This window comes from Diaphorina citri, unplaced genomic scaffold (assembly GCF_000475195.1).
Source record: "Diaphorina citri unplaced genomic scaffold, Diaci psyllid genome assembly version 1.1 scaffold162, whole genome shotgun sequence".
NCBI lineage: Eukaryota > Metazoa > Arthropoda > Insecta > Hemiptera > Psyllidae > Diaphorina > Diaphorina citri.
The window spans coordinates 243,493-261,906 of record NW_007377599.1 but is presented as its reverse complement, the minus strand read 5'-3'; the positions used below and the strand labels follow the sequence as shown (position 1 = coordinate 261,906).

General features: G+C 37.7%; 2 protein-coding genes across 2 annotated transcripts in view; both read left to right on the top strand.

Annotated features, from left to right (window-relative positions):
- The first annotated feature begins 620 nt into the window (after positions 1-620).
- Positions 621-5,008, top strand: LOC103505290 (serine/threonine-protein kinase 16). The gene is made up of 6 exons (XM_008469621.3): positions 621-950; positions 1,379-1,613; positions 1,887-2,091; positions 3,205-3,359; positions 4,182-4,316; positions 4,649-5,008. Exons 1-6 carry the CDS (start codon positions 841-843, stop codon positions 4,775-4,777), a joined length of 969 nt encoding a protein of 322 aa, XP_008467843.1. The 5' UTR covers positions 621-840; the 3' UTR covers positions 4,778-5,008.
- A 5,535-nt stretch (positions 5,009-10,543) lies between these two features.
- Positions 10,544-18,414, top strand: part of LOC103505301 (ATP-citrate synthase) — a 41,629-nt gene continuing 33,758 nt past the window's right edge. The window contains exons 1-4 of the mRNA XM_026820631.1: positions 10,544-10,576; positions 12,627-12,850; positions 13,222-13,480; positions 13,868-14,080. Coding sequence (XP_026676432.1) covers positions 10,544-10,576; positions 12,627-12,850; positions 13,222-13,480; positions 13,868-14,080 — 729 coding nt within the window. The remainder of the gene's footprint in view (positions 10,577-12,626; positions 12,851-13,221; positions 13,481-13,867; positions 14,081-18,414) is intronic.

Sequence of the window (18,414 nt, the reverse complement as noted above, 5' to 3'; positions counted from 1 at the left end):
TTTTATTTTCTAAGGATCGTTACTTACCATCAACGATAGAACGATTATGTAGGTAGGTAAATATCTACCTACCTACATAATTTTATTATGTAATATGTATCTACCGTAGCCAATGAATCTACATACCTATAACCTATAATAGATAAGTGTGTAGTTTGCCTGGACTGCCTGCAAATTTTTGCCTAATATGGGCCCACTGGGTCACTAGCGGATTGACGGGGGAGAGGGATGTTCCAAATTATGTAGGTAGATATTTTTAGTATATTATAGGGCCTCTAAAGGCCTAGAGCCCCCCACCCCCATATTATTTTGTGGCTATAACAAACAACTCTCGGATTAAGCAAGATCTGATTAGTTGATTTTTAAAAATTTCAAAAAATTCTTAAAGGGAGTTTAAACTGTTTAAACTCACTTTGTGACCCCCGGCCTTAAGCAATCCATTGAAAATTTGGGAAAAATCGTAAAATCCCGTCAACCTCACATACAGGCTCATACACTCCCCACATGTGGACGAAAAACTGGTAATGGTGGCGCGCTCTTGCGGAATTTTCATAAACTCTCAGTAGGAGTGATACACATTAATCAGCTGATTTTTGTTTACATTTAGATTTGTGCGAATCTGCGCTATCAAATCGAAAAATGTTTCCACTTTCTTGGCAAAAATGGTGTTTTTGAGTTATTTTGCAATAATTTAGTTAAATTGACATTTATTCCTTTTCTTGGTCAATGGGAGAGAAAAATCCATTGATTTTCATGTAATGAGTGAAGACTGCAGACTCACCATTGTAATACACAGGAATTATGATCCGGAGATAGTAGTAAGTTCTGCTGTCTGTCAACATGAATACTATGGGACTCAACCTTATCTTCCAGATGGGATGTCTGTGCTCTAAGGAGGCAGTCTATGTTAAATCGGACAAGTATTATATTGTGGAGAAAATAGGAGAAGGGTAAGTTAGACTTTGGTTTGTGTGCAAATTCCAAGCCGTTGAATAATAATATTCTGGAAGGATGAGCCATCTGGACAACCATACTTCCAGCCCCACTCAGACTGGATGAGGTTTATGTGAGTAGATGTGTAGGTTATCATTGAATGGAGGGTAATACCCTCATCACTAAAACCTTAACAATTACCTATATAGTGATGTTAAACCCATCACCTACCTACTTACTTACTTTACTTTCCGTGTCCTCTTCTTTCTCATCAAATCTTTCTTCCCCAGTAATTTGAGACATAAATTGCCCTCTCATTTGCCTACCTTATGAAGTACTAGTACAAACTTTACTTTCCTCCCATATTAACCAAATGAGAGAGTCATTTGCAGGATCAAGTTCATACAAATGACTTCTAATCTGTTTTTCTTTCTATTCTTTTCAGAGGATTCAGCACAGTCAGTCTCATAGAACATTCACAGACAAAGAAAAGATATGCTCTAAAGAAGATCATCTGTCACGGAAGAGAAGATCAGGCTCAGGCCATCCGAGAAGTAGAACACCACAAAACATTTGTCCATCCAAATATTTTGCCTTTACTAGACCATGCATTGACGGGTTGCGCAGACCCTGTTCTCAATTCTACTAGTCAAGTACTCATGGTGCTGCCATATTACCCAGTAAGTGTTTTTCCAAAAGAAAAAAATAACATTGGTGAAGCTTCAGATATTCCCTAAAAAATGGCAGAATGAAAACAACCCATATTATTAAGAAGGTAAAAATTGTCTTCAAGTTGGTGGTTAGTGTGAAACAGGTGAAAATTTATCATCCACACAGTTACAGATTATTATTATTATTTTCCATAAGAAATGTAGGTAAGTACTTAAGTACAGATAAAAATTTAATTTGAACTTTTCAGTAGGTACCAACTTACTCACTTTTTTCTCTTACAGAAAGGGACTCTAGCAAATGACCTGGAGCTGAGATCTGTAGGAAAACATTACATGAGCAGTGTGGACATTTTGAAAATGTTTCTCAAAATTTGCGAGGCTGTCAAAGTATTTCATGATGCCAAACCTATAGCCTATGCTCACCGGGACCTGAAGACAGCTAATGTTTTACTAGCCAATGATAACAACCCACTTCTAATGGACCTGGGTAAGTACTTGTACCTGAGTCAGTGGTGATTTGTATATTCATAGAAGCTTAACTCATCCTTTAGGGCTGTTTAGCCTTTACACCAGTGGTGATAATGAAAACATGTTGAATGCATCAGTTCCCTATGGGTTACTAAAGAACAGTAACTTTGCATATTATAGCCTATGCTCACCGGGACCTGAAGACAGCTAATGTTTTACTAGCCAATGATAACAACCCACTTCTAATGGACCTGGGTAAGTACTCTTGTACCTGAGTCAGTGGTGATTTGTATATTCATAGAAGCTTAACCCATCCTTTAGAGCTGTTTAGCCTCTACACCAGTGGTGATAGCATGTTGAATGAATCAGTTCCCTATGGGTTACTGAAGAACAGTAACTTTGCATATATTTGGTACCATCTGGGCAATCGTGCACTGCTAGCTTTTCCCAGCTTAGACTAGATAAGAAAAATGTGAGGAGATGGGTAGGTTGTCACCAAATTTAGTGTGACACCCCTTAAATAATAATAATATAATAATATAATAATAATAAAATAATAATAATAATAATAATAATAATAATAATAATAATATATATAATAATAATATAATAATAATAATAATAATAATTAATAATAATAATATAATAATAATAATAATAATAATAATAATATAATAATAATAATAATAATAATAATAATAATAATAATAATAATAATAATAATAATAATAATAATAATAATAATAATTAATAATAATAATAATAATATAATAATAATAACTAATAATAATATAATAATAATAATAATAAAATAAAGTAATAAATAATGAATAAGTGAATAATATGATAATAATAATAATACATAATAAATAATAAATAATAATAATAATAATAATAAGTAATAATAATAATAATAATAATAATAATAAAATAATTAATAATAATAATGATAATAAATAATATAATATAAAAAAAAACAATTAATACCAACATACTAATGAACTAATAAAATAAAGCCAATCCAGTACTGTAGAGACAGAAAATTAGTTGACAATTTTAACAACATCAACAACATAAAATAAATATACATATATCCTACTTATATTGTACTTGTTCAACACTGCCCTCTCAGGTTCAGTTGCACCTGCTGTAGTCAAGGTATGTGGCAGTGCGGAAGCTCAGAATTTACAAGATGTGGCAGCTGAACGATGTTCTATGCCTTACAGGGCACCTGAGTTATTCCATGTAGATAGTTACTGTGTTGTGGATCAGAGAACTGATGTTTGGGTAAGTAACTGGTAACTGCATTATGCTTAAACATTTTCTCATTATTTTAAAAAGCATACTATGGGATGGGCATGCTATGACAGAGACCATTTGATTGTAATGTAGCAGGTGTTTCTAACTTCTACTTACTCATGGATACCAACTACAAAATACCCAACCACACCGGGGTTTAGCTCTATTAACACTGATTCTTTGGAATTTGAAAATTTTAAACTTCTTAGCATATTTCCTTTAATAACTTGTCTTATGTTCTTATAGTTTCCTTTAGTCAGCTCACATGGCTAGGGGTCACCTGTGCTCGCGTTGCACGCGCGGGAGACCCGGGTTCGATTCCCGGCGGGGTCAAGAAATTTGTATCATGCAAATGATTGATCCCGTGACTGGCTGTTGTGGGGCCCACTCAGCGGACCCGGGTTCGATTCCCGGCGGGGTCAAGAAATTTGTATCATCCAAATGATTGATTCCGTGACTGGCTGTTGCGGGGCCGACCCGGGTTCGATTCCCGGCGGGGTCAAGAAATTTGTATCATGCAAATGATTGATTCCGTGACTGGATGTTGCGGGGTCCAATCAGCCTCGTGAGGAAAATGAGTAGCTATGACATATAAATGCACATAGTAACCGGTGCCAGCATGGTAGGTAAACATTGGATGTTAGGATTATTGAGATAGGTATTGGGAAAAATCCTACAATGTTGCAGTGAGTGCCAAAGTTGGAATATAACAAATAATAACACAAAGAAACTGCATTTATATATTATTATTAATATTATATTATAATTTCCTTTAATAGTTCTTAATATCAATTTTACCATTGATTTCAGTCCCTTGGCTGTCTCCTGTATGCCATGTGCTATTTCAAATCCCCATTTGACACGGTGTATGAGAGAGGAGATTCTGTAGCCCTAGCAGTCATCAGTGGCAATATTACATTCCCAGAAAACACACCATTCCCACAGGTAAATGAAAAAATAATATCAGTACCAATAAACTAACAAGGTGGCATATAGTGTTACACATATTGGGTGTCTCCTAAACAACAAGTACAATGTTAGGCTAGGCTTGCATGGAGCAAATTGTCCCGAAATCGAAGAGAGAAGGAAGAGAGGATAGGATAAAGCCAGCCGTTCCGAGAACGAACGTTATCCCATCAGAATAAAATCCGCCCTGGGCGGAAATCAAAACCGCGGCCCAGCGCTTACAAGGCACACGCGCTACCAACCAAGCTAACTAGGCTGACTGTTTGCAAATGAAAAATGTGATTTAACTGACAGGAATATTGTTGTTTCAGGAGCTACATGACCTGATCCTGTTTATGCTAAAGGTCACCCCTAGTGAGCGCCCCTTCATCCATAGTGTCTGTGATAACGCTCAAGATCTCCTGTCTAGGCTATCCAACCGAGAAGAACCTAATGTTTGAACATCTCACCAAAACTCTCCATGTCATCAAGCACTCCAAGAATAAACAAAAAACTTTAAACTCAAAGAAAGCCCAAGAAAGTCAGCAGCAGTTCCAAGAATTAAGCTTATCTGGAAAAAGTTTGCCCTGAGAGGGAATCGAACCCACGACCTAGCGCTTACAAGGCATCAGGCGCATTACCTTTTACTAAGGCTGTCAAAAATATACACATTATTCAGTATTGAATGCAAACATGTTTTTTTTTTTCTCTCTCTCTTCTCAATAGTAAGTTGTCTTATCTATCCTGTAGGTAAAGGGTCTTCTATTCTAATAACAAGATACTTTCTGGGAATATTAAATTTTTAGCTTTTTTTTTTGAGGAGGTTTGACCGAGGGAACTATAACTGCCAAGGTCTTATCATCCCGAAATTGAAAAGAGAAGGAAAACAGGATAGGAGAAAGCCAGCCGTTCCGAGAACGAATATTATCCCATCAGGATAAAATCCGCCCCTGGCTGGAATCGAACCCGCGGCCTAGCGCTTAAGGCTGGCATGCTTTCTTGTTTGAAACGTTCGCCTACTCTCGCTCAGGTAGGATAAAGGGTAATAGAAAGTAAAATAAATCCTGAAAACGAGCGGCCGATTCTTGTGGACTCGGCTTTATGACCTGGCAACGTCGCAACGAGGAGGGGAAGTGAGAGTTCACACATGTAAACATGACACGCTTCACATACATGTGAGCACGTATCACTTCAGTCAGCTGATAGCTCGACACCGTATCGAGATTCGAGTTTCTTGTGTGCAAGTGTTTTAATTTTTTTTTATCAATATTAATTTTTGAGTTCAATAGCTACTGGTTAGTTATACTTGTATGTTTTAAGGAAAGATTTCATTTAATACTTTATAAAACAGTGGTTTTGCCAACTGTCATTGGCTCGAGCCTGATAATTCATACATATCATTTTCTTGGTTTACATTGGTAAGTAGGCAGCTAGTAACTATACCTTAGCCTTTCTCCTTGCTTCTAACTTTACACCAGGTAAAAATGTACAGACCAACCTGGTCTAGACTCATTTACCTACTTACCTTCTCTCTGATTTCTATGAATTAAAATGACATGACACTGTATACCTGACCCATGGGCAGGATTTGTATGCTGCAAGACACTTTTTGGTTACACATGAACTCGGTGAAGTATTGTAGGTATTTTGTTTACTACACATTATCAATAGATAGAGGAAGACACTTTTTGGTTACACATGAACTCGGTGAAGTATTGTAGGTATTTTGTTTACTACACATTATCAATAGATAGAGGTACCTACCTACCTTATTTGTATTTTGTTACCTGCTTATTATTTGATACAGGTATTTGGTTCAGGGACCACTTTTGGCTTAATATTTCTAGAATTTATATACCCATTTAGTAGGTATAATTTGCACAACCAGAGTTGTCATTATCATTACACATTTTATTTTATTTTATAGTACTTACTCGTGGGTACCTGACTTCATTTAGATCTTATATACCCATTTAGTATAATTTGCACAACCAGAGTTGTCATTATCATTACACATTTTATTTTATAGTACTTACTTACTTGTGGGTACCTGACCTCATTTAGATCACAATTGTGGGATTGGTATGAACAGTAGGATATAGTTATACAGGGTGGTCAGATTTTTTTTTTAGAATACTCAAACCAATGTCCAGGAGGTCAATACAAGACTTTTTTACTCTATAAACATATGCCCTAAAATGCTTTCTAACCAAAATCTGTGCCTGTGGAGCTTTGGGTATGCAAATTTAATTTTATTCAAGCCAGAATGCTTGAAATTCACTGCACCAGAGTTGTGCAGGGCCGCTACACAGGCTTTGATTCCAAGATCAACTTACTATCTTCCTACAAGAGAATTTGTTCCAATATCTCGGTTTTATGATTAGATATACCGACTATTTTATTTTCATTCTAACCTCCTAAATGAAAGGTGAGTATGTGTCATCAGTAAGAAAAATAGAGAAATTAGAACATTTGCCCTTTTTGCTTGACATCTTGAATAGGAAGCATTTTAGGGCATATTTTCATAGAGTAAAAAAGTCTTGTATTGACCTCCTGAATTTATGGTTCGAATATTCTAAAAAAAATCTGACCTACATTTGCCCTTTTTGCTTGACATCTTGAATAGGAAGCATTTTAGGGCATATTTTCATAGAGTAAAAAAGTCTTGTATTGACCTCCTGGATTTATGGCTCAAATATTCTAAAAAAAATCTGACCACCCTGTATAGAGATAGTGCATTGTGCTTAGGTATTTATGCTGCTTGATTAGGCCTAAAGAGTCCCTTTACCCCAGCAGCAGGCTACTAGATAGGTACTACATGCTATTATTTTTATCATGTTATCAAACTTGTGAGTATTTTGATCACTACAACCATAGAGTTAGTATATCCAAAAGAGGTTTATTTTCTATTGAAAAATAAATAAAAATAAAATAAAAAAAAAAATGTTCATTATACTGTTGATAGAGGTTAGGTTACATAAGCCTAAAGCTTATCTGCTGTACTGGGTCAAAAGTTATGTCAAATTATTTTATAATAACAAGATTTTCTCATCTAAATTTGATAAGATTTAGCATTTTGTATTGAAAAAAAAGGCTGTGAAGTTGCCATCTCATGAAGTAAGTTCATAAACGTAGATAGGTTTATTTTATAATCTTTGTAATCATAAGTGTACAATCATAGATCATACCCAGATGTTTCACTTATTTTCCATTAACTTATTGAAGCACTTGCTATCTCTAAGACCCTATTGAAGTTATTTTTACAGAAAAACTCCTCTTTCCATGATCCAAATCCCAAGTCAAATATATTCTTATATCTATAGTTTGAAGTAGGTATCTATCATAATTTAATCAGGGTAGACCACATTTAGTGATTTGTGTTGGAAAATTTCTAGTTTGAAACTTGTTGCCTGACAGAAGAATGAAGGTCTCCCAGTTATCAGGTAATACCTGAATATCAGGTTTGACAATGTTAACTGCACAGACCAGCACTTTTCACACAACATACATTAACATTACCAGTTCAATAGAAATCTAATCTCATCATTATTTACCTCTTGAATAAGAATTTATAATTTGTATTTAACTACATATTTATATTTTTACATGTACTTACATTATCATAGTTTCTACTTGTATAATTATTTCTTAGGACCTAGAAGATTCCTTCTATTATAAGTACCATATAATATCTGAAAGTAGAAAGCAAAACCCTAACAACATTGCTGTACCTATGTAATCTAAGAAATAGGTATTCCGTACTCGAACCTTAAGGCCTCTACACACGAGTCCCTTTTTGCCTTCAGTCTTTTCCAGGCAGCCCTATTGTAGACTTTAGAGCCATAAAAAGGACTGCGTCTTTTTCAATGTTCGCTACACACAATAAGTTTTGTATTGGTTTCATTCCATTTGGACTTATTGACTCGTCGCGTCGTGTGTAGGCACCTTAAGCATCGTGTCTATGTCTAGGCACCTTAAGTGTAAGTACTCAAGTAGTGGTGACTAATGAAATTCCTATGTCCCTATGGTGGGCATTAAAACTTGACACTTCTAGTTCTTACTAACTTCCTTACTTAGGTGTAAAATGTAAATAGATATACCTTCTTATGTACTTATTTCTATGTAGTTCTGGACATAACAGTTTTCAGAAGGAATTCAAGAAAAATATTGGAGTGTTATTGTTACGTCAGACCCCGTTATGATTGGATGAGGACCTCTTACTTTATTATTATAAGATGAATACTGACCAATAAGTAGCTGTGGAAATATGGAGTTCATCTTGTAAAACAGTTTATCTGTAGGTACCAAATGAATTACCGTTCGCGTCCTACTAAGAAACTAGGAAGAACTGTAACTCATATTATGCATATTTTGCATACCTATGTAGGTTTTCCAGTTCCAGTACATTTGCTTTTGAAGAAAATATGTAGATAATATTTGATATTAAATATGTGGTCATTGGGAATATTGAAGCTATGTATAGTGAGGTCTCAACATTTGACCAGGTAATTATCTGGGTAGTCTGGGAGACAGGCCAGGAATTTTTCTGGAAACCGTGTCTAGCTTTCCCATCCTGTCCTCCTTCTCTCTTCGATTTCGGGACGATGTGACCTCCCTGGTTATTGTTACATTTGTTACAGTTCTCTCTATCAAACCTCTTGAAAAAAAAAAGTTAAGTACACATTGCATTCCCTTTTTGTTCGCCACTATCAAACAGGTTTTGTGAAGTACTTTACAACCAGGAATTGTTCAGAATTGAGCAACTATCAGCTAGCAGGTAGCTAGACCAGCCTGCCTACCTGCCTAAATTCTGAAGACTAGATAGGTACCTTTCTACTTCTAGTACATTATACATAACTATGACGTATCCTTTAGAATGTGCATAGTTGCTGACGTAAAGAGAACTTGTTTTACAGAATTTACCCTAATCAAGTTATCTCATTAAATTACTTCAATTGATTTAATGTTTTATGTATGTTGGCTACATATGTCTAAGTGTTAAGTTTACGGCAAATTTAAGCTCTTACTTGAAATCAATGAGGAAGATAAATGACAAATCTCTGCCTCAATATGCTTGACACTTGTCTTAAATCTCTACATTCTCTACTACAATACTTACATTGAGGGCGGAGAAAAAAGTGTACTCTAAAGTTTCAAGTAAGGATCTGTGACGGAAAATACGAACTTTACAAATTTTAATATTTACGCAACTTATTGCAGTCAGAAAAATTAAATATAAGGTGAATTACACAATAATGATGATTGATTACATTGTTACAAAAATTTAAATGTTTTCTCATAATATCTTTTTTAACCTCTTCCATATCTCGTTTATGTTCCTCATTACATAAACTCAGGGAATCAAATGAATGCTCAATTTTAGGTGATTTCAGAATTCAATTTTATATCCCCGTCTATATTTCCTCCTATTTCTCTAATAAAGTTAAAGGGAAGTGGAAGAAAAATTGAGCTGAAAATGCCAAAAAGTCTTGAAACTATATTTCGTGTTAATATAGGCCGGGCAGAGCTTTGAACTGTTGACGCTTATCCCAGCACCCTTAATGATTATGATGGTCCGTTGTTCAGTTTGTGCTATTTGTACCTGAGGTAATCCGGCGTTGCCCAAGTCTTATCTCTTTCAGATTTGCCAATTTAAATTTATTCTAAGCTTTAATTCCGTTTCCTATTATTTGCTGTTAGATCATAGATCGATAAAATCGATTATAACCGTCCACTCTCAATTGATGTTTGATGTTCATTGAAACCGTCCACACTTAATCGATGTTCGACGATCGATGTTCGTCCATTACTCGTATATGAGGACTCAGCTTTAGATTACCGGTACCTACTTACTACTTTACGTGTCCAGGGTCCAAACAAATGGCGTCATATTGAGTCCTGCCAGTGCTGCACGACTCGTAGGTACTTCGACGATCGATGTTCGTCCATTACTCGTATATGAGGACTCAGCTTTAGATTACCGGTACCTACTTACTACTTTACGTGTCCAGGGTCACCAAACAAATGGCGTCATATTGAGTCCTGCCAGTGCTGCACGACTCGTACCGCATTTAAATGGTCGGTTAAACGGTCCAATTTCCTACGTTTTCCCCGTTTGCCCTTTATGAAAGTCTTGCCCGACAGCGAGTCCTGACACCGAAGGGTTTAGAGGTCGACATCGTTATGTTGCTGTTACATTATCGCGCTATCAAGATTAACAAGTTGCCATGACTACCTGGCCTACAAGTTACGAGTTTGCCGTAAACAAGACCTGGTCCTGTTGAGCCAGTCCTAATCAGTAACCTACGTTACGTGTGTGATCAGATCGCGATTTTCCTTTCTTTCGAGTGAGTTCGTTTTAGACGGTCCCGTACAGTTTTCCGCCCGGAGTAATCTTTTTTTGGTGAAGTGTCTTTTTGCAGGCTGTTCGCAAAAATCGTCCGGTCTGATTTGTGAGTGTTTTCGTTTGAAATAAAACGTTAGTATTTTTAATTGCTGAAAAAAAATATTAGTCATTTAATTTTTACGTCTTTGTTCCTATTTCTACGCCTTCGATCAGTTTTTTTTTTTTTTTTTTTTTTTTTTTTTTTTTTTTTTTTTTTTCACACTCATACGATATAATATTTTTCTTATAACTTTACAATACCCATTTTGAATAGTGAGAAATAACGGTGTGAGAAGGTGCTTAATCAGCTTAATATGTGAATAAGTGTTTTTCACTGAATTTGCACTGTTTACTAAATTTTTTATTTGTCGGTAGCATTGATAAGAAAACTAACATCCGTATCTTAACATCACTTTTCCGGCGGATCTTAAATTTCAGCTTATTCGTAGATATCTATATTTTTTTTTTTTTTTATAGAAGTGATTGACCTGATGACTCCTTGAATATTATTAGGATAACGTACCATCATGTACAATTAAATGTACAAGGAGTTCCATATTTTGTTAATTATTCTGACACATTAGTCTTATTATTTTTGGGTACTATTTATTATTATTATTATCATTTTTCCCAGACACCTTGTACCCACCTTTGTAGGTATTACCTATATTCCTTCTAACAGCTATAACTCAGATAACTCTGCTTAAATCTCTAAGCCATTATCCAAGGAGACTTGAAATTATCATTTTAATTTTCATTGTAAACCGGGCGACCTTCATTCATTAGAAAAATAACAAATAGTCAGCCAGTGACTGTTTAAAAATCAACCAATTATCTCCTTGTCTTACCGAGGCACCTAAATCAATTTGTCTATAATTTAACTCTTTTTTTCCATAGAAGGAACGTCGAACGTTTCATACAAAGAACTTTTACAGCGAAGGTCTTATCGTCCCGAAATCGAAGAGGAGGACGGGATAGGAAAAAACCAGCTTTTCCGAGGACGAACGTTATATGTTGAGGATAAAGTTCGCCCGGAGGGCGGACATCGAAACCGCGATCTAGCGCTTACAAGGCAGATAAAAATCCAAAGTTTTACCGCTAGGTTACTGAAGGAAAAACTTGTACCTAAATTTTGAAGCAAGGCTACTTAAAAACTACGGATATGGATTATGGACTGCCTAAGAAACAACTTAAAATATTAAAATCCATCATTAGATTATACGTACCTATAGTAGCCGATTACATATACTTGAGAAGTCACAAGTCAAAGAAGTGTTACCATACCAGAGGTCTACGTATAAAGTGAAAGTCTTTAATCACAAGCGTCCAATGTAGCAGTTGTTTCATCGCTACGAAATAAAAACGGCGGTGAAACACTCATCTTTTTTTAAAAAAAAAAAAAATTCCGCGTGGCCATCTATCATTTGTTCAGAACAGTAAATGATAGCACGATCTGATATGCTTTTGATCTAAAATCGCATTTTAAGGGAAAAAAAAAAAAAAAAAAAAGGTCTGGTAATAATTGGATTGGAACCCCAACCGAGGCATGGGATTTTACGGGAAATTGAACATAAAAATAATACCTCTTTGATAGAGGGAACTGCAACAACACTAACAACGCAGGTCTTATCGTCCCGAAAGTGAAGAAAGAGGTATTACTATTACAGGATAGGAGAAAGTCAGCCGTTCCGAGAACCAGCCAACCAGCCTTATTTGTTTAGGATAAAGATCGCATCGGGCGGGAATTAAACCCGAAATAAGAACTATAAAGGAGTGCAGTAGCGCTCCACCGCGCCAAGTCAAAACAGTTTGACAGCACTACTAAGAGATTAGCCTCAGCGCTACACAGACAAAAGAAAATGCAAAATCTATTAAACTATTAGTATTATGGAACAACTTGTTCTAAGCTGACAGTCTAAATAAAGCAATACTATTCAATTCTGTTTTGTTCTCAGGACGAAGAAGCGTACGTGTGTATCTACTCTAGTCGTAACTCGGACACCATTCTGTTCCATCATCAAGGTGGCGTAGACATTGGCGATGTAGATGCTAAGGCACTCAAGCTGGAGATCCCAGTAGGACAAACCGGCGTCACGGAAGAACAAGTAACGAGCAAACTACTTATCAATGTGGCACCCGCCAAGAAAGCGTAAGTAGCGCATTACTCACAAAGTCAAATTCCTAGTCACAAATTGCTCACAAAGTCAAATTCCTAGTCACAAATTACTCACAAAGTTGAATTCCTAGTTACGAATTACTCACAAAGTCAAACTTGAAGTCACGAATTACTCACAAACGTCTTTATTTGTTGAAGTGTTGAAATTTTAAAAATTAAAAAAAAGTACTCTTCAACAGGAGGGCGTGGGTTCGATCCCAGACGAGGCATGGAATTTTATCCTCATTTATTTGAGAATTTGACCACATAGTAATGGAGCTCTAAGGGTTAGGTGGTAGAGAACGCCTTACCTCGCCTAGTGGGTACCTTCCTCTCAAGATTTTTATTATTCTTTTCTATTACAGGATGGTCGCCAAGTTTGTCACCGCCCTGTACAACATGTACGTCAATCTGTACTTCACCTATCTCGAGATTAACCCCCTCGTGGTCACCAATGACACGATTTACATTCTGGACTTGGCCGCTAAGCTGGACTCTACCGCTGACTTCATCTGTCGGGCTCAGTGGGGTAATATCGACTATCCACCCCCATTCGGTCGCGATGCTTACCCCGAAGAGGCGTACATTGCGGATCTGGACTCCAAGAGTGGTGCCTCTCTTAAGGTATTTATTTATTTGATTTTTTTTTTTTTTTTTTTTTAAATTAAATTTTGGGTGGCCCTTTTGGGCAAAAATTTTTTTTTATTTTTTTTTTTTGTTAAATTACAATTTGGCTGGACCATTTGGGCAAGAAATTGTTTGATATCACGTTAGAATCCCGTTCCAAGCATTTCTTTGCTGGATATCACAGCATTACAAAAGGTTGATCTGGCCATCCAGAGAGGAAATGCTGCATGCACTTCCGCATTTCCTACCGGAGGTAGAGGGGAGAAATTTTAGTGATTTTTTTTTAATATTGAAAGTGGAATTCGAACCTGGGACCTTCTGCATGGTAAGCAATAGAACCCCGATTTCTTAACACATTAAACCAATACTTCTTTTCCTTCCCAGCTGACAATCCTGAACAAGAAGGGTCGTATTTGGACCATGGTAGCCGGAGGAGGTGCCTCAGTCGTCTACTCTGACACGATCTGTGATCTGGGAGGTGCCAGTGAATTGGCCAACTACGGAGAGTACAGTGGCGCGCCTAGCGAGCAACAGACGTACGAGTATGCCAAGACCATTCTGTCCCTCATGACCCAGGAGAAACACCCTCAGGGCAAGGTGAGTCCAGAACACATTAGTAACACCCTCAGGGCAAGATTAGTCCAGAAAATACCTCAGGTACAGTTTTTTTCTAAAAGATTGTAGGTACTTTGGAACCGCTTTTTAATACTTCAAAGCACATTCTTTTACATCTATGCCTATGATGCCTATCCAAGAACGGAAAAGGTCTGTCAAAATTTCCGTCCTGGCCGGTATTCGAACCCAGCATCTCCAGGTTGAAAGTCAGTGCTCTTGACCACTGGGCCACAGAGATGCAGAGTTGGAAGTACTGAAGTAATGTCTCCAAGTACTTTGATTAAAAAGTCTCGTTTTCGACTGAAAATCAACTGCACCTGATAGCATAGCAATGATAGAACTTTAACAGGCTTAGGTACATTTAAAATACATATTTCCAAGTAGGTACAAGTCCAATTTTGATAATGTTCGTTCTCGGAACGGCTAGCTTTCTCCTATCCTGTCTTCCTTCTCCATTAGATTTCGGGACGATGAACCAGCCTAGCTAGCTGGCAGTTTCAAAGGGTTCTCTCTGCTTGAAAAGAACAAGCACAAGTCCTCACGATGGTTGACTGCGGTTCACGACAAGCCAGTTAAACATGGCTAGAGACCATCACCCCGGTGTATGGCTGATAGAAGAGATATTTTTTCTATTTTGTCATCACCTTTCGGCTATAGCTAAAGCTGCAGCAGTAACAACAACAACAACAACAAGTAACTAACACTTGTCTTTTACATCCATTGTAGATCAACAACCCCGACATGTAGTACCTTTATCAGAGGAGTTTAAAATTGCACCACTTATTTTTTGGTGAAATCAGTGGTTAAGATCCCACCTATGCTAAATAAGTTACTATATTTCCGTGTAAGGATTGCGGTGCATAAATAAGTAACTAACACCTGTTTCTTCCCATCCATCGCAGATCAACAACCCGGACATGCGCGTGAAGATCATCAAGGAGTTCGTGCTGCAAAACTTCCCGACCACCCCTCTTCTCAACTACGCCCTGGAAGTGGAGAAGATCACCACCTCCAAGAAGCCCAACCTTATCCTTAATGTGGACGGTGTGATAGCGGTGGCGTTTGTAGATTTGCTGAGACACAGTGGCTCCTTCACACGGGAAGAGGCTCAGGAGTATGTCGAGATGGGAGCCATCAACGGACTGTTCGTGCTGGGACGTAGCATCGGATTTATTGGTAAGTAATTGAGTATCTGCCTCGGTGGTGTAGTGGTCAAGACGCTCGCCTAGTAAACAGGAGGGCATGGGTTCAATCCCAGCCAGTGTATCAACATTTGCATCACCAGGAACTCGGTCTGATCCGAAAGCCCGCCTCCTTCATGACCTCCATCTGTGACGAGAGAGGTCAAGAGTTGCTGTACGCGGGTATGCCCATCTCCGACGTCCTCAAACAGAACATGGGCATTGGGGGCGTCCTCTCCCTCCTGTGGTTCCAGAGGCAGCTGCCCCCCTACGTGTGTAAGTTCCTGGAGATGTCCCTGATGGTGACGGCTGATCACGGGCCTGCAGTGTCAGGGGCACACAACACTATCGTGTGTGCCCGGGCAGGCAAGGATCTCGTGTCGTCATTGGTGTCTGGACTGTTGACCATTGTAAGTATTGGTTTCAGCCATAGCCAGCCTAGTTAGCTTGTTTGGTAGCGCCTCTGCCTTGTAAGCGCTAGGCCGCGGGTTCGAATCCCGCCCGGGGCGGATTTTATCCTGAAGGGATAAGGTTCGTTCTCGGAACGGCTGGCTTTTTTCTATCCTGTCTTCCTTCTCTCTTCGATTTCGGAACGATAAGACCCTAGCAGTTACAGTTCCCTCTATTAAACCGTTCCGAGAACGAATTTCATCAGTTTAATTAAATCAGCGACTTAGCGATTACAGAGCGGGCACGCTACCTTCCAAGTATAGCAGAACTTATTACTTTTTGAATAGTTACTAGTTAGCAAAAGCACACTCCTTTCGCACTTCTTTGTAGTGTAGGGTCCGATGAACTATTTAGTAAATCTAAGGATTTTGTTTCAAGAGGCCATATCTAGAACCCGAAAGCTGCTAGGTCGTACGATGTGTCAAACCAACCATTGGTTCTTATATCTTATAGGTACGAATTTTTCTTTTTCTTCTACGACTTCTAGATACCGAGATAAATCAATTTAAAAACCGATAAATCGTAAAGTTTGACGTCACGACATATGCTCCCGTAGGCGATGACGTCATAATTCATGACTCCCGCTTCGTCCGTAGGCGATGACGTCATAATTCATGACTCCCGCTTCGTTTGTTTGTGCGCAAGCGTTTCTGCGCATTTTGACGTCACAACTATTTGAACTTTTTCATAAGAATGGCAAAATTGAATTTTCGACCTTTTAAAGTTACTTTTTTGGAGTTTTGACCTCAGATTTGGATTTTTCACAACTTTTTACGTAGGAATTGACCTTTTATTAATAATATTTTCCTAATTGCAACTGCTCCATTCTCAAATTTGAGTCGCATACATCTTAAACTTTCTCCATCGAGGACCTCCTTTATTACCTAGTTGCCTAATAGAAATGGCCAGGGCCAATGGAAACATAAACAGAACCATTTCCAATAGGCAATTAGGATGTAAAAGAGGTCTATCTTTCCTAACACGGATTTGGTAAAGGGGACCCGAAAAAGGGGAAGTTATAGGGGACTAGGGGAGTTTCAGTGAACAGTATGGGAAAAGAAATCTCTTTTATTTCCTAATTGCCTATTAGAAATGGCCCAAAAAAGAATAAAAACGCCTCTAAATAGGCGATTGGGAAACAAAGTCTCTTTTTCCTAGGAAATATGGAAAAAGAGACCCCCTTAATTTCCTAATTGCCTATTAGAAACCCTCTGGGATAACGAAATCCGGCGTTCCAGAACACTCTTAATAGGCAATTAGGAAAAAAAGGAGGTGCTTCTTCATTGCCTATGACTTCCCCTACTTCTGACCCATGGTTTTAAGAAAAAGGTAGACAGACCTCCTTTATTTTCTAACTGCCTATTAGATGGCTCAGTCTTTCAGGCTTTACGAGGCCTGAGGTGTCTTTTCTAATAGGCAACTAGGAAATAAAAGAGGTTTGTTTATTTTCCCATACTATTCGCTGAAATTCCCCTATAACTTCCCCTTTTTCGGGTCCCCTTCACCAAATTCATGTTAGGAAAAATAGACCTCTTTTAATTCCTAATTGCCCATTGGAAATGGTTCTGTCTTTCCTCTTTCGCTTTCCCTGGCCATTTCTATTAGGCAACTAGGAAATAAAGGAGGTCTAATTTTCCTAATATTATGGGTCCTGTTAGCCTAATTATATCGGGAGTTTAAATCCCCATATCAGGGTCCTATTCTCATTCGCTTTCCCTGGCCATTTCTATTAGGCAACTAGGAAATAAAGGAGGTCTAATTTTCCTAATATTATGGGTCCTGTTAGCCTAATTAAATCGGGAGTTGGATCCCCATATCAGGGTCCTATTCTCCGATTTTCTCGTTGGTTTCAAGCCCCCTTTTTTAGAGCACTGTTCTCTAGTCGTTTTTAGTATACAGGGTGTCCCAGATCTGAACAATCCGGACACCCAATACAAGAAAACCACCAATGACTTTTCTTGGATCTTTCTGAGGGAGAAAATGACAAAGGTACCAAAACACACAGTTATCAAAAGAAAAATTAGCAGTCTTTATTTTAACCTCATTCCACCAGTAACATTACATTGTACTTTTCGAATAGAATCATATTAATAAAGTAATAAGTATTTAGGCTAGCCACTTGCGCTCAGACCATCTGACGGACCGCTGTCTGTCAGATGGTCTGATTGTGAGTGGCGGGTATCATAATCACGTGTCTCGGTTTCAATGCTAACAGAAGAAAACGCCAAAGAGATTTACAGTAAATAGGGAAAAAGTACAGGATCAAAAATTACATATTAGGAAATGAAATGTTGCCCGTAAAACATCTGTAGAAAATAAAAGTCAATTTAAAAACTTCTTAAAAATTAATTAATATGTGGGTTTCGCTTGTCATCGATTTTGTCTCAATGGCTACTGTGGTTCCCCATGAAATACATTTGGGCGTGGTGTGTATCTAGATATGTGAAAGTAATAGTAATTACTGGTATGTCGAAGAACTTGTACAGGTCACACATAGGGCAGAAAAGTTCTTTCACCAAGACGAAAGTAGTCATGTTAGAAGATTTCCAATAGTCAAAAAAGTTATAAAAATAAATACCTACATTGTTGTCAAATGTCAAGGAACTTGACCACTAGGCCATTCTCCCTAAAAATACCTACATTGTTAAAAATAAATAAATCGATTATTGACTAGACCTTCAAGTC

What these genes read in the sequence shown, in the direction of transcription:
- LOC103505290 (XM_008469621.3), top strand. Translation starts at nt 841, where the DNA reads ATGAATACTATGGGACTCAACCTTATCTTCCAGATGGGATGTCTGTGC. An exon ending in GTGGAGAAAATAGGAGAAGG is followed by an intron (nt 951 to 1,378) that starts GTAAGTTAGACT and finishes TATTCTTTTCAG; the next exon opens with AGGATTCAGCACAGTCAGTC. An exon ending in ATCAGAGAACTGATGTTTGG is followed by an intron (nt 3,360 to 4,181) that starts GTAAGTAACTGG and finishes CATTGATTTCAG; the next exon opens with TCCCTTGGCTGTCTCCTGTA.